The sequence below is a fragment of the Mya arenaria genome, chromosome 11, assembly GCF_026914265.1.
Source record: "Mya arenaria isolate MELC-2E11 chromosome 11, ASM2691426v1".
Taxonomy (NCBI): domain Eukaryota; kingdom Metazoa; phylum Mollusca; class Bivalvia; order Myida; family Myidae; genus Mya; species Mya arenaria.
Genome location: NC_069132.1, coordinates 56248855 through 56263810, shown reverse-complemented (window position 1 = coordinate 56263810; position 14956 = coordinate 56248855). Strand labels below are relative to the sequence as shown.

At 38.3% G+C, this 14956-nt stretch overlaps 1 protein-coding gene across 2 annotated transcripts in view; it reads right to left on the bottom strand.

The window, feature by feature from the left end:
* Positions 1-753: 753 nt before the first annotated feature.
* The window catches only part of LOC128209291 (uncharacterized), a 45628-nt gene continuing 31425 nt past the window's right edge, over positions 754-14956 (bottom strand). For both annotated transcript variants that reach the window (XM_052913267.1, XM_052913266.1), the window contains 2 exons: positions 6014-6170; positions 754-1834 (listed from right to left, as the gene is read on the bottom strand). In XM_052913267.1, coding sequence (XP_052769227.1) covers positions 818-1834; positions 6014-6170 — 1174 coding nt within the window. In that variant the 3' untranslated portion in view covers positions 754-817. The remainder of the gene's footprint in view (positions 1835-6013; positions 6171-14956) is intronic.

Here is a 14956-nt window from a genome sequence, read left to right as displayed (position 1 = left end):
TGTCATGGCGTGTACTCGGCTCACTTAGCTAGTCAGTTGTTGTCATGGCGTGTACTCGGTTTACTTAGCTAGTCAGTAGTTGTCATGGCGTGTACTAGGCTCACTTAGCTAGTCAGTAGTTTTCATGGCGTGTACTCGGCTCACTTAGCTAGTCAGTAGTTGTCATGGCGTGTACTAGGCTCACTTAGCTAGTCAGTAGTTTTCATGGCGTGTACTCGGCTCACTTAGCTAGTCAGTAGTTCACTTAGTTAGTCAGTAGTTGTCATGGCGTGTACTCGGCTCTCTTAGCTAGTCAGTAGTTCACTTAGTTAGTCAGTAGTTGTCATGGCATGTACTCGGTTCACTTAGCTAGTCAGTAGTTGTCATGGCATGTACTCGGCTCTCTTAGCTAGTCAGTAGTTCACTTAGTTAGTCAGTAGTTGTCATGGCGTGTACACGGTTCACTTAGTTAGTCAGTAGTTGTCATGGCGTGTACTCGGCTCACTTAACTAGTCAGTAGTTGTCATGGCGTGTACTCGGCTCACTTAGCCATTCAGCAAGTGTCATGGCATTTACTCGGCTCACTTAGCTTGTCAATTGTTTTCATTGTTTTCGTGTACTTGGCTAGTGACATGTACTGTATATTTGTTTTGGTACAAATTTGGCTATTAATTTTTGTGAGTAGTTGCCATGGCTTGTACTTGACTCAGGTAACTGATCAGTAAATGCCTTGTCAAGTTATTGGGTTTTGATCCAAACAACATAAATTCGAGATAAGGAATGCTTAAATTTTAATTTATAAATAATTACAAATAATGAAAGCTCACAATAACAATGATCATTTAGGTCTGTTTGATTTATAGAATGTGCCATTTGTTCGCGGAACAGTATGTAAATTAGTTAAGGAAGCATTATTGTCACTCAGAGAAGTACTATCTGAGTTTCTATTAGACCTTAAACTAGGCGTCCTTGACCCTTTGACCTTTAATCTAATGCTACTAGGACTAGAGCTATTATCACATTTGTCACGTGTTGTATGGGGCTCTGCAAAGTCCAGACAGTCACTTGGGGTGCACGGACTAGAACTCACGTCACCGAGCTCATTTCTGCTGGTTGTTGTTGTTGTTTCTTCATCAAAGTTCGGATTGAACGTGTATTTATAGCCCTTTATTTGGTCACGTGGTATACACTCGCCTTGAAAGTTTTCCACAATTGAGCATTTACTATTTTGACGCTCTCTTTGCACGGTGTATCTGCGATCCTTGTCCGTCACAATGCCACTGTCTGAACAATAACATTCCTCTTTCAGCGAGCCGCCGTATGGATTTTTATCATCTTTATAAAAGTCTCTATAGCCAGGCCCGCCTTTAAATGGAACTATTTCTTTGCTAATGAGACGTGACAACATTAAAGCCCGGTCCTCCTCAGAGCACCGTGAATCGTTATAATGCGAGGGAGCGTCCTTAAAGCTGGCTGACGTATTTCTCGGGAAATACACGGTGGAATGGTTCGATCGCCTGCCACTGTACGTTCCAATATCGTATGGCGTGTCACTGATATATTCATAATAGTGTGACATGTCCGAGCTACTTCCGGCTATGGATCTATTTCTGTCAGATTGTCGCCGGTGGACAAGGGAGTCATGAGATGGCGCGCGTCGCTCGAGGGTCTCCCGCTCCCGCCAGTGTATCCGCTCATACCCCTGGCGGCTCCGGCCGCTGCTTAGTGTGCTGTTGCGCGAAATGGCGGTCTTGCACTGCGCGCACATGTCGTCAAACTGGTATCCGGCTTGTCCCGGCGTCTGCTGAATTGCCTTAATAAGTCTGGCCTCAACTCCGTTCTCTGTAGACCTCACCTGAAAATAGAGAGGCGAAAAGTCACAGAGACCACAACAACATTAACACGAACACCGCAAGCTGAAAGCCACATTTGTAGCTTCACATACTAATAAATTATAGGCGAATTATTACTATGAACATGTGTCACACACCTTGATTGTGTCCAGAGACCCGGTTTATTTATCTTTTTACCACAAAGACGACCCAATGACTATGACAACACCATGACTATAACTAGACCATGACTACAGCAATATCAAGGCTATGACAATACCATGACTATGACTAGACCATGACTACAGCAATATCAAGACTATGACAATACCATGACTATGACTAGACCATGACTACAGCAATATAAAGGCTATGACAATACCATGACTATGACTAGACCATGACTACAGCAATATCAAGGCTATGACAACACCATGACTATGACTAGACCATGACTACAGCAATATCAAGGCTATGACAACACCATGACTATGACTAGACCATAACTACAGCAATATCAAGGCTATGACAACACCATGACTATGACTAGACCATGACTACAGCAATATCAAGACTATGACAACACCATGACTATGACTAGACCATGACTACAGGAATATCAAGACTATGACAACACCATGACTATGACTACACCATGACTACAGCAATATCAAGGCTATGACAATACCATGACTATGACTAGACCATGAATACAGCAATATCAAGACTATGACAATACCATGACTATGACTAGACCATGACTACAGCAATATCAAGGCTATGACAATACCATGACTATGACAATACCATGACTATGACAATATCATGACTATGACTAGACCATGACTACAGCAAAATCAAGGCTATGACAATATCATGACTATGACAATACCATGACTATGACTGGACCATGACTACAGCAATATCAAGACTATGACAACACCATGACTATGACTAGACCATGACTATGACAATACCATGACTATGACTAGACCATGACTACAGCAATATCAAGGCTATGACAATACCATGACTATGACAATACCATGACTACAGCAATATCAAGGCTATGACAATACCATGACTATGACTAGACCATGACTACAGCAATATCAAGACTATGACAATACCATGACTATGACTAGACCATGACTACAGCAATATCAAGACTATGACAATACCATGACTATGACGACACCAAGGTTATTACAATACCATTACTTTGACTACGCGACGAATATGAAAAAAACCATCGTTGTGACAATACCATTATTTTTTGTTTATACTAACTTACTAGATAAGACTGAAATGCGAGTACGGACACTAGTATCAATGATGTGCATATTCGTTGATCTAATGGAATCATGCAAACCGGAATCTTACGTCTTGTTTACATCAAGCACTGAGTTCCAGGAACAGTTGTTCTTTGTTTTGGTAAACGCGTAATTAACATTGATTGATGGGCGGACCCTGAAGCTGGTTTGTGTTGTGGCATTAGAGTTTATAATGAACATGTACATTGTCTGGCTTCGATATTAATTCCAAGCCTTTAAAGTTTAGTAAAATTAAAACTCCAGACAGACTGAAATGTGCCCTGAGCTAAAACTTTTAAGAGATTGTGTGGCATTTTGTCTGAAATTGGAAAATTATTCAATCAGATTTTCATTATAGACTCCCATTACGTTCTATTAAGTGCCAGCGTCTTCGAATTGCTGTAATTTCGGCTCAAGACGCCTGTATCAACGGCTATGACAACTAAACTTTCTGAAATCCTCAAATCGATACGCCGTTATTTTCTTAAAAAGAGAGCAAATGTTAAATAATGGAATCAAATTATCTTCACAGTCGCCGGGATACTGCGTATTTTGAAAAATAAAATCCCTTGCAGATGTAATACACAACTTGATTACCTTCATATCTAGAAATATATGGATACTTTCTGCAGTAACCATCCTATAAAATCCGAGATAACAGCTATTGCCAGGAATATGCGAAGTTTACGATGCAATAGGCTGACATTGTTTGGTACCATCGTAATGAAAACAATTAAAAGGCTGATCATTAACTCTCTTCACCGCATAGTTCAACATGAAAGAAGAGAAGTCATTAAACCAGAAGAGTAAAGTTAGGTATTAAAAGTAATTATAAGGGCGACAATTATTTAATTAATGTCGGCCTTACCCGTTCGCCTCGACCCAAAAGGTGGTATTAATTTCAAATTTTATCACGGACTACCCTACCTTAACCGGCCCTCACAATGTGTGTCGGGTAATGTCAATACAGCATGTTATGACGCGACATAGCAGTTGTTTTTGAATTATGTTATAATTCAGTCCTTTTTAAGTTGTAAATTTCATTCTACATGTAGTTTGGGAATAAAAGTACTCCTTTATTTGCACACCGCGGGTTTATATTTCCTAACATCGCGCTAGTCCAGTCGAATACAGTTCTTCAAAATTATACGTTAAATTTTGCTGTCTTGTCGCTTATTCCTGTGCACGAGCAGGGCCGCCATTTACCCATGCAGCGCCCGGGTGCACCTTGGAAAGGCGGATATCGATTGGCGGTCTTCGAAGAACATAAAGATAAGCCGGGATGACATGCAATGGAATCGTATCTCTTAAATAATAGGATATGTGAAAATCGCATCATATCGCTTGGAAATTCATGGCTATTCTCGCCAATTGTAATCGACTTTTCTTCTGGTCTTCACGCAGATGTAAGCTTTAGCGCGGTCTCTATTTCCGCGAGGCCGGAAACGTGGCTGCCGAGAAAACATATATCCCCAGCATCATATGTCAGACTTTCTTTATCGCGCTTTTTGCACAAGAACACGCTTTAAGTCAGATACATGGCTTCAAATTAATACACTTCTAGCTTAATATTAACAACATGTTATCTTAAAAGCAGAGAGACAGCAATGGTTACTATGTATTAGTTACTGCAACGACTGACCGAGAAATTAAAATTGCACACAACAAGCGCGAGTTATATATACGTTTATGGCAACATATTACCTGTCCTTGACCTTAACATTGTACGGATCTGTCAAGGACAACGTCCAATAGCGTGCGTATGTTGTAATATCGCTGTAATTTATCTGCACGCTGCTTATTGCTCGTTAGGAGTTCTGCTAACTGATTACGGAAACAAGGACAACCATCTCTACTGATATGGTACAAAAAGTGGTATATTATATCATAATTATGTACGCTTCAAATCTTATAACAGTATGGAACACAGACTAGTTCGTGAACATACGTCGAGATCAGGAAAATGCGAAGAATGGTATATACCGTGTGCACACGAATTTACGAATTGCGTCTTCAAGGCAGCTATTCATATGCTCGTTGACAAGTCTTCTAGTGGCATTTTATACTAGTCGACGTTTCAGACTGCAAATGTCAGTAGCTGTTTTAAAATGTTGCCACAGGCATATTATATATATAGGGATTTCGTTCTCTCTCCTGTTAATTGACAACTATAATGCCAAGCGCCCACGTACCGTGCGCGGTGTCAAGGGATTGTATCATGATAATGCACCCGCGCATCGTTCGGCACTGGTTACATCTCCAAAGTTTTGCAACAACAGTCAACAACCAAGACCTCTCATCTTGTGCCTCCTGGTGGAATCCCCACATTTAGTCATGTCTACGCGAACATTTGAGATTTGAGATGCGCAGTGCCTCATACCGGTAAATAAACAGTGTACCAAAAAACAAGAGCAGTTTTAGACTTAACGGCTCAAAATGTATCGATGCCTGATTGGAAGGTTCAAATATTTGGCCATGCTGGAAATCCTTATTTTGCTTTTGGGCTAAGTTAAAAAAATACCCGTATATAAAATTAATTACATTATTAATATATTTTATTTAACTGAACATCTACCAGGGCCGCTCGTCAAAGCCTCGTTACCGCAAGACACACTACGCTCAGGTTTGGATGAGCCCATCTTACACTCCATGGAAGATGCAAAGCCACAAGCTTTAACGTGAAGCGCCGCTGTTGGCACTACTTACAAAACGCTCCTTGAATATTCTATACATAATTGATTACTATGATTAAGCTCCATCAATTCAGTTTTCTTTGATATGTTTTGATATTTGGAAATAGTTTGATATTCTAAGTACCAGAATTATTTTGCAATATGACGTTCACATATAATCAAAATGGCATGGATCCAGAAAATTGCAACATGTTACCTCGAACGGAAGTCCCCTGCGGTCGGGCAGGTTGCCGGCCCGGTAACAGTACTGGCTCTGAATGTAGTAGCGGGACATCTGAGACTGCAGCGAAGCCTCGTCCCCGCTAACAACCTTCGTGCAAGCGCCGGAAACTGCCGGCTTGTCCGTCCGTCGCCTGAAACAGAAACAAGGAGTAGCTTGTTTAAAATGTGTCATACAACACGTGCAACCAACTATGATGGGTAGTTTTGCATTACGAATGTCTCTGCAATCGAAATTGCAATGTTTCAATCTAAGTAATAACGAAAATTCCTTCAATGTTGCGGTCCGGTTTCAGGTATCAGTATTAATTGGTGCGCTGTAAAAATGACTCACCTTGACATTTAAAGAGAGCAGATAAAAGCTCTTGTCTGGTTATTTTAATCAACCAAGGGGCACAACTTAATACACAATAACGCTTGAGTTATGAAATTTGCTATATCACAAAAAGGCTATGAAAAGCATCGATGTTTTACTCAGAAAAGCAAGAAGTAACTCCTTTAGCTTCTAAAGCGACTAGACACCAGATGATCCAATTGCTCAAAGGAAGAAAATTGACAAATCTTACATACAATTGAAATCGTTGTGTACACCGCGTTGAATCTTACTTACTGATGCATCATATCAAAACACTCACGACACATGCATCGTCTGCAGTTGTCTACCACTGAAATCCAAGTCAGTTTGAAAATAGCGTCGGCATTTTTATATGTACTCATCACATGACTTTCACATGCTAAATATTCACACTTCATAGTTTCCCGGAAGAATGGGCATTGCGACGAAGCGGGATACTGCTACGAAACAACGTAGATACAGACTCCGACAGATCAACAACGGTGATGAAATTGTTCCATGGAAACATTTAAAAGCGGTCAACTCTGCTGAAAATGACAGCGAGTTACTAAAACGCCTATTTGCGGTTTAGTGTGGAACGGTCACATGACATGCAAGGTGTTCGAAAAAAATAAATACATTTCGCGCTTTTTTAACTGGGAAACCATTATGCGCTATTCTTAAACGGGGGCACATGAGTGTTGCGTATATTCTTTAAAGTATGTAAGAGTGATCGGCCTCATACCATCTCGCACATACAATTCTAGACTTGTTTGAGGAAATACTGTTTTGCCGATATGGGAACCATCTTGCATCTAGTCCTTTTAAAGGCCAGACAGAGCAATGTTTTATGTGTGTTATGTGAATAAATAAATGGAAACAATGGTTATTTAAATTAAGATATTTATTTCTCATAAAAGGTAAAAAAAAGTTGCCAGAAAACAACCTGAAAAAATAAATATCTGAGTGTTTTTTTTCCAACAAAAAAGCTAATCAAATGGCTCAATTGTTGTTCGTTGTTATTGTTGTTTGTATTAAAGTCGTCATTATGTAATCTGTTAATCCCTCTAATTGTTACAACATCGTTTATAAAACAAGATCTACGACGCATATCACTTAGCAATGTTTGATACATTTTGTTGAGTACGTTCATGGCTCCACGCTGGCGCTCGTGCAGTCAATGCTTCTTCTTGACAAGCTGTTGTAGCTCTCATTCCGGGAGGTACCGACGCCATAATTACACGTTCCCCGTCCTCCAATCAATACCGTCTTAAAACCATTGCTCTAGTTTCAGTGAGTGAAGAAGTTGAAAGTCAACAAATTGGCTCTATTTCTATTAGCCTTAAGCCCTAATGATCCGTAATTCGCTACTAACTATGTATAAACACCGACAATTAGCCACTAAACGCGTGTCACTAGTGTTTTGGTGGCGCTTCAAGACTTTTAATGAAACGTATGCTTTGTAAGGAACGATTTGACAAACTAATCAACTTATTCCGACAGACTAAATCACTTTAGTATTCTCTTCCTCAACAGTCTCTTGTCGCCTCATTCATCTTGTAAGTAATCAGAACACGAAGACGGTGTCGCAATACAATCGTTCCAAAGTTAATTTATCAGAAATAGAACTTGTTCTTTATACGAGCGGTATAAAACATTCTCAGTCAATAATCTGACTTTGAACTTAAGTAGGGCTCTTGAATACAATTGTTATTTCCGATTTACAAATGAGCCTTGTTTTCATGCAACTGGCAAAGTTTTGTAGAGCCATTGAGAACCATGTTTAAGCATATGTTATTGTTTTTTGAGATCTTAATGGAAATCACACGTTCAAGCCTAGTACACTCCTTTTTAATAGAACATGTTTTCACCCCTACAGCTGAATTATAAACGCGAAACTGAGGTATCATGTATACATGTACATTTATGTATGATTGGTCAGTGTTTCACATATTGTTTTCTAATTGTTTGATCAGCTGAAATAAATTGTCATTGAAATAAGTTTGGGAATAATGTTTACTTTACCGCAGTTTAGGTTATGTTGTATTTCTTCTTTTTCTTGTATGACATTGTTGGTACCATTAACATATGTTGAACATTATTAACAAACAATTAAAGACACCTCCCGTAACTTAATACAAATCTTAAAACTTGCAAATACCATTTGAAGTGTTTTGTGATAAATAAGTCAAGGCCAAAATAGCTGTTGTTTTATGTTCATTGATTACCAGACGAGCGCTGCCATCTGCATGCAAAGCTCTTGTTATTATTGTTTTTATGTATGTTTGTGTTTGGTGATTCGTGCATTATATCAAAAGTCAGTTTTACAACAAATCTAAGCAGAACGGCAGTATAACAAATACCCGCGTACCTGGGAAATATATGTTCTGGGTAAATTATGGTCCTGCATCTCACTGTTAAAGAAGCATGACGCTTACGTAACAAAATAATCAGTTCAATTTTAATGCGAGCTGCCAAAATATTGGCGATTCAATCAATAGGTGCGGCACGTAAATCAACGTCAATCAAAATTGAATTTAGAAGAACATTTTGAAAAAAAAATTGCCATCCCATTCGTTCAGAAATAAGTTCAGCCAATATGCAACATTACAGCTTACAGTACACAGCCCCTCATTCATCAATCTTTACTTTTACTATCTCTCTGCCATAAAAAACGTAATTTCCGCTTTATTCTCATCGGGAAAACTATGTGCGTAGTAATTTAAATTCAGCATTAAAAATGAGGCCCAAGCCCTGATTTAGAATTGAAAAATGCCATTAAATGGAAAAACGACAGAAGGATAATAGCCAGAAGCTGTACTTAAACATTTTAAATCTGGCTTTTAATTTTCTATCAAATACCCCCTAACAACTTTTTGTCATAAACACTATCACATACAACTGTCTTATTGAAACCTCATACCCATTAGGCCTGACTACAAACACGAGCCTTGATTATAGAAATTCTCTTTCAATGAAGACATATTCTTGTCAGTGATGCGAAACGTCCAAAAACTGCTTCTTTGTTTGATGAATTCCCCTAGTTTGGCTTTAAGGCGGCTCAGGCCCCATCTACAGTCATTTACAAGCTATTAGTAAGGCGTTATAGGACTTCATTATTCAAGTTTAGTGATATTATCTCTTTGTATAGGCCATAGAACAAAGGCCGTGGTCATTAGACAATAAGGGATGTCATTTCCAATTTCATTAATTGACATTTACTATTAGGCCTAAAAAAAATAAAATTGTTTGGTTAGGGTTACATCCTTTTCAAAAATAGGTAGGGTAGGTAGGCTTTTTTTTTTTTTTTTTATTAGGCTTTATATAAGAATGTCATTTTCATCATTGTAGAATGGTGTTAAAGTTATCTTCTATATAAGCAATTAAGGTTTTAAACTACATATTGAAAAGCAAAACAAAAAAAAGCAAAACAAAAAAAAAATTTTTGTTTTTAGTTTTTCATTTTTTTTTTTCAAACTGACTATAAAAACGTTAGGGTCGGCGCCTATTCCGTAGGTAGGGTCGGGTAACCCGAACCAAATGTATTTTTTTTTAGGCCTTAGCAATAGTGGACTTTACAATGATCCCAACGACTTAAAGACCGACGGTCCACCAAACAAGCATCACAACTGACCGGGAACGCCCAGGGAATGATCGTGTCCGTGTTATTAACCATTGAAACTGTTTGTTCCATGGTGTGCAATATGGTTCACATGTCAGAAACAGATAGCAGCGAATCAAGAGACAAGAAGACAACAACAATCATGACTAACAGGAGAACAATGTCCCGGGAAGACGGGAACACGTCCCAGGGGGAGGCTGTCAAATAGGGGCTTAAAACAATACATATGGATATGACAGGGTTTTCTAAAACATTCAACCCTATTTATCTTCATTCGATCGAGACTTCGTTTACCAAAATGGAAATTTTCTCGAAAATGTGCTGCCATAAATCATGCGTACACTGGCAGAAATAATACAGAAATACGCCGCCAAATCTTCTTTAAAAGGATTGTAAAGCTATTTCAACCCAATTTTATCATTGCTTTAATTCCGACTTCTCGACTTGCTGTTACATTCTACATAAAATCGGCATGTCTGGGTTTCCCACAAGGAGGGAAGGGGATTCAGAGCTCTGTTTAATGTTTCCAGTTTAGTTTAAGGAATCGTTATTGTTGGAAATGGTTTTCACAGCCTCATAAAACATACAGACAAAAAGGGTGCAGGATGAAACAGGCTGCTAAAGGTTAATATCAATATATCATTCCGTAATTCTGTTTCGAACGAATATTTCCGTAAAACCAAAACCAGAATCGCCACCTGTTTTAGGATACAACGATACCATTAATCACAGCTTGTTAAAATGTATTTATTTTGACAGCTCTCACATTTGTGCACCGCTGCTGATGGAAGTACGAGCTGCTCTCCACGCGACTTCATCCTCCGCTGCACGAGATCTCCTAGGAGCGCGCGTGCACAATGGCGTCGACACGTGCTATCATCTATAATATGTCAGGTAAGTGTCGGGCACCGGAAATTTTGTAATAATATATGAGATAATGTTTATTACAGATTGCTAGTGTCGCTGGATGTTAAACGATCAAAGAAGGGTCTGAGTCTCTTTAATGGTCATTGATTCCAATTGTTCGTACGCTCACACAATATGAACACCCGAAAGCGTTGCAAAACGGCCACTAACTAACCTCTCGCGTTCATTCAGTATGGATGTATATACCATGAAACGTTTTGTATTTTAGTTAGTTCCGAATATTTGCTTCTTTCACAAACATGTATGAGATACTTTTATATACAAATACTGTTATATAAGTAAGTGTTCAGCTTTAATTATTTAGTAAAACTAATTCGAAAGTGATAGTTTTATTAATAGTGTATGCAAATACTTCTGTTGTAGTAACTCTTACCTCGAATTAAAGTAAGTACGCAAATACGTACACGTGCTTGCTTTGATCTATATGTATGTATCAAATATAGCCTTTTCACTTCGACACATACTTTCTGTTTGTACTGTTACTATATACAAGTTTTCATGTTTCTGAAGTATGTATCCTTGACAGGTTTGAGCTTATCTTACCTGATTCACGTAAGACTATTACAAAAGTGTATTCTATTGTGTTTGAGCTCCCTGTTATATAGTTTCGTTTTGTTTAGGTTGTCCGATATAGGGAGATATTTGCCAATATAACTCTCATCATAGAACAACAATTGTATATATGTTTGTGTATACTTTCTATTTTCACTTATCAGTGGTTATACATATAAAGATATTGACATGTTAATTTAATTAATAGATTGCATTATGAAATATTAGAAGTATTAGATTTACTGAACTTGATACATATAACAAAACTAAACAAACAAAATAGAAATAAATACTGAATAGGTAAATTCAGTATTTATTTTTATTTTTGGTTGTATGTAAGCATGGAATCACCTGAAAACAGTATACTGTATATTCATTTGTCTACATGGGCCATGACCTTCTGGACATTCTGTAAATAAAGCTTGAATCTTGACTCTACATAAGCTTTAAGTTGCTGATGCTTGCACGGTTGACGACTAAGCAATAACAGATTCATAAAACGAGGCAAAATGAAGACTTCCTTAAACTATCATTATTACAATTAATGTTCACGGTACATGATTTAAACAGTCCAGAATGAAATGAAAATCGATGAGGCAGATTTAATCAAGTTAATTACGGCGATCGATGGATGGTCGTGCATTCAGAGTGGGACAAAGAGGTCGCGATTTCACGCCGGCAAACACGCGCTTTGCAATCTTTCAATACATGGATCTGCCGTGCATCTCCTTGTAGGGGGTATGTGGGCTTTTCTGTGAGACAAACTATGGCCATTAGTGAAATTACACCATTTATTGCCATGGTATATTTTCCTTATCGTCAATATAAAACCAAAGTCCTGTAGATCTATTGAATGAATCCACGCGATGTGAAGTTGGCTCATCCATCAACAATCGACGTTCAGTTCGACATTCATAGTGCAGAAAAAAGTATGCATGACAAGCGTCATTCAGATCGACGTCCAGCCCGATATTCAAAATGATGAAGTCCGAGTGTCTCGTTAACTCATCATTCAGCTCGCGGCATTCGGACTTTATCGTTTTAGATATTATATTTATACATGGACTGATATATAACATTATTTACCATACGTTTGGAACTTAATTTCAGCCTCATATTTGGGAATGATTACCTTACATTTCACAATATCATTGCGTTTTTTACTCTTAAAACTTATCTCATACTTCGGTGTTTTCTCGTGCGAGAATGGTATAAATGGTTTATTTGATTTATAAAGCGGACATATATTGATATGTAGAGTTACTAGAATTTGTGCTCATTACTATTGAATGAGTTCATGAGCAATTTTACCATCTGATAAAAAATGTCAAGGATATTATGTTATTTCAGCTGGTTTCTCACACAAGTATAATAAAACATGCGTTCAATCGCAATTATTTTGTGTGTCGAGAAATTGACAACAGTGAAGTGAGAAGGGAATGATTGTTGACCATATACATACACACAGGAACATACAGGGTGTCCAAAAAGAAAGGTACCACTTCACATCTTGACGCAATTTCGATGTATTAAGATGAAATGTACTTCCGCAAATATACAAATTGGTTTCTCAGAAGTTTGATCTTTCAGTGATGCTTTTCGGTGGAATATCAGAGTTTAATCAGTGAAATAACAACAGTGAAAAAATAACGTTAAGAACTTCGTTTAATCTAACTTTCCGACTTTGTAATACAAACTTCCAAGAAAGCTCACACAACGAATAATGCATTATAAAAACGCTCCGCCCATCATCTGAAAAAAACAAACACTGAAGCGTGGTATTCTCTTTGCCCTGTGATATCCCAGCATGCAAACGATGACGCGTGAAATACACTATGCAGGCTGATGTTGTGACAGTGATTACAAACTTCAACGATCTTCAAAATGATTTAATCCACATTATGCTTGTCTCGTTCTGTTCCAAGACAATGCCGTTGAGAGATATGAGCGGAGTGTGGTGGGTATTGTGGCCTTGAAGTGAACACTGAGCATGTGGAGTTATGAAAGTCATAGACAGACAATTGCACAGTTATTTTAATTCAATTTGTATTGATTTTCCATTTTCCTCTGTAGTCATTTCATCAGGGTATTTAACAAACTCTCACTCGAAAAAAAAAACGATACCAATAAAGAATACTTTGTTTGTATTTAGTTTAGTGCATGAAGCATTTTGTATCATGTTTCATACAGTTAAGAAAGGGAATTTCAGTTTGTGATGGAAGGTAGCGGACACGATTTCAACGGCTCAAATATTTGACCTTGAACTGTGACCTTGGCCTTGACCTTGAGCCTGGAATGTTATTACTGCACTTCGACTCGACGTAGTGAGTATTTGGCCCGATAAACTAGTTCAAGACATACAGAGCGGACACGAAAGTAAAGGCAAAAACTATGGCTTGAACCTTGGAGGTTAAACTGTGACCTTGAACCATATATGGAGGAAATAAAAGATCTAGCTATCGACACATCTGATAGTTCACCACATTTTAATAGCTTCATTATGAGATACCGAGCGGACATGCAAATATATGGCTCAACCTTTCGACCTTGAACTTAACATTTAACCCAAGATTAAATTAATTAAAATTATTCAAGGGCTCAAGGAGATATGGAACGGACATTACATGACTCGGACCTTTCACCTTAAATTGTGACCATGACCTTGTAATGACGGTTCTGCATTTCGTATCGACGTTGAACTGTGACTTTGACCTTGTGTCGGCGTGCCTGGGGTGTAGGTTTCTGCAAGTCGTCTTAAATTGGTGAGCATTTGACCTGAGTTTCATGAAAGTCTTCAAGAGAATTAGGAGAAACGGAGCGGAAACGTAACTTTGCCAAACAGTCGGATGAATTGATAGATGCGCTTAAATATGGCTCCCTTGCATAGCATTGGAGCGACATAATGATAAGCCATAATGTCCTCCGACAATCCTTCATTAATCGTGATTATTTTTTTAAGTGATCACTCGTGCCATAAAACAGAAATCAACACATATTTGCTATATCTACTCTTTAGAATTGCTTTTACCGACTTGTTGCCCCTATAAGTCAAATGACGTAGAATTAGTTTAATTTTCTGGACTTGTTATTCATGTTTTATATCTTATGAGATTTCCCCGAGGACCTGTATTCGATCTCCGGCCCGATAACGGGGATTATAGCGGGGCGCAATATAGAAACAGTTGGCAGGTTCCAGATTCTCCCCGGCCAGAAGCCAGGAACTTATCTACATACTACATCCCCAGGTCTGTATATATTACATCGACGCAACTCCATTCTCTCACATGTATCTTATGTACATGCATTCCGTTTGTCACGTCGACAATAATTATGCTGATAAATGGTGCAGCTTTACGAAGTCACTTTAGACCTGGACTCGCACAGTCTTTAAAGAATGAGATATTTTAAGTCTTAGAAAACGTTCCTATGCGCAAACAATTCCAGGGCAGCATGCTTCAGACCCAAACATGCCTTAGTATAACATC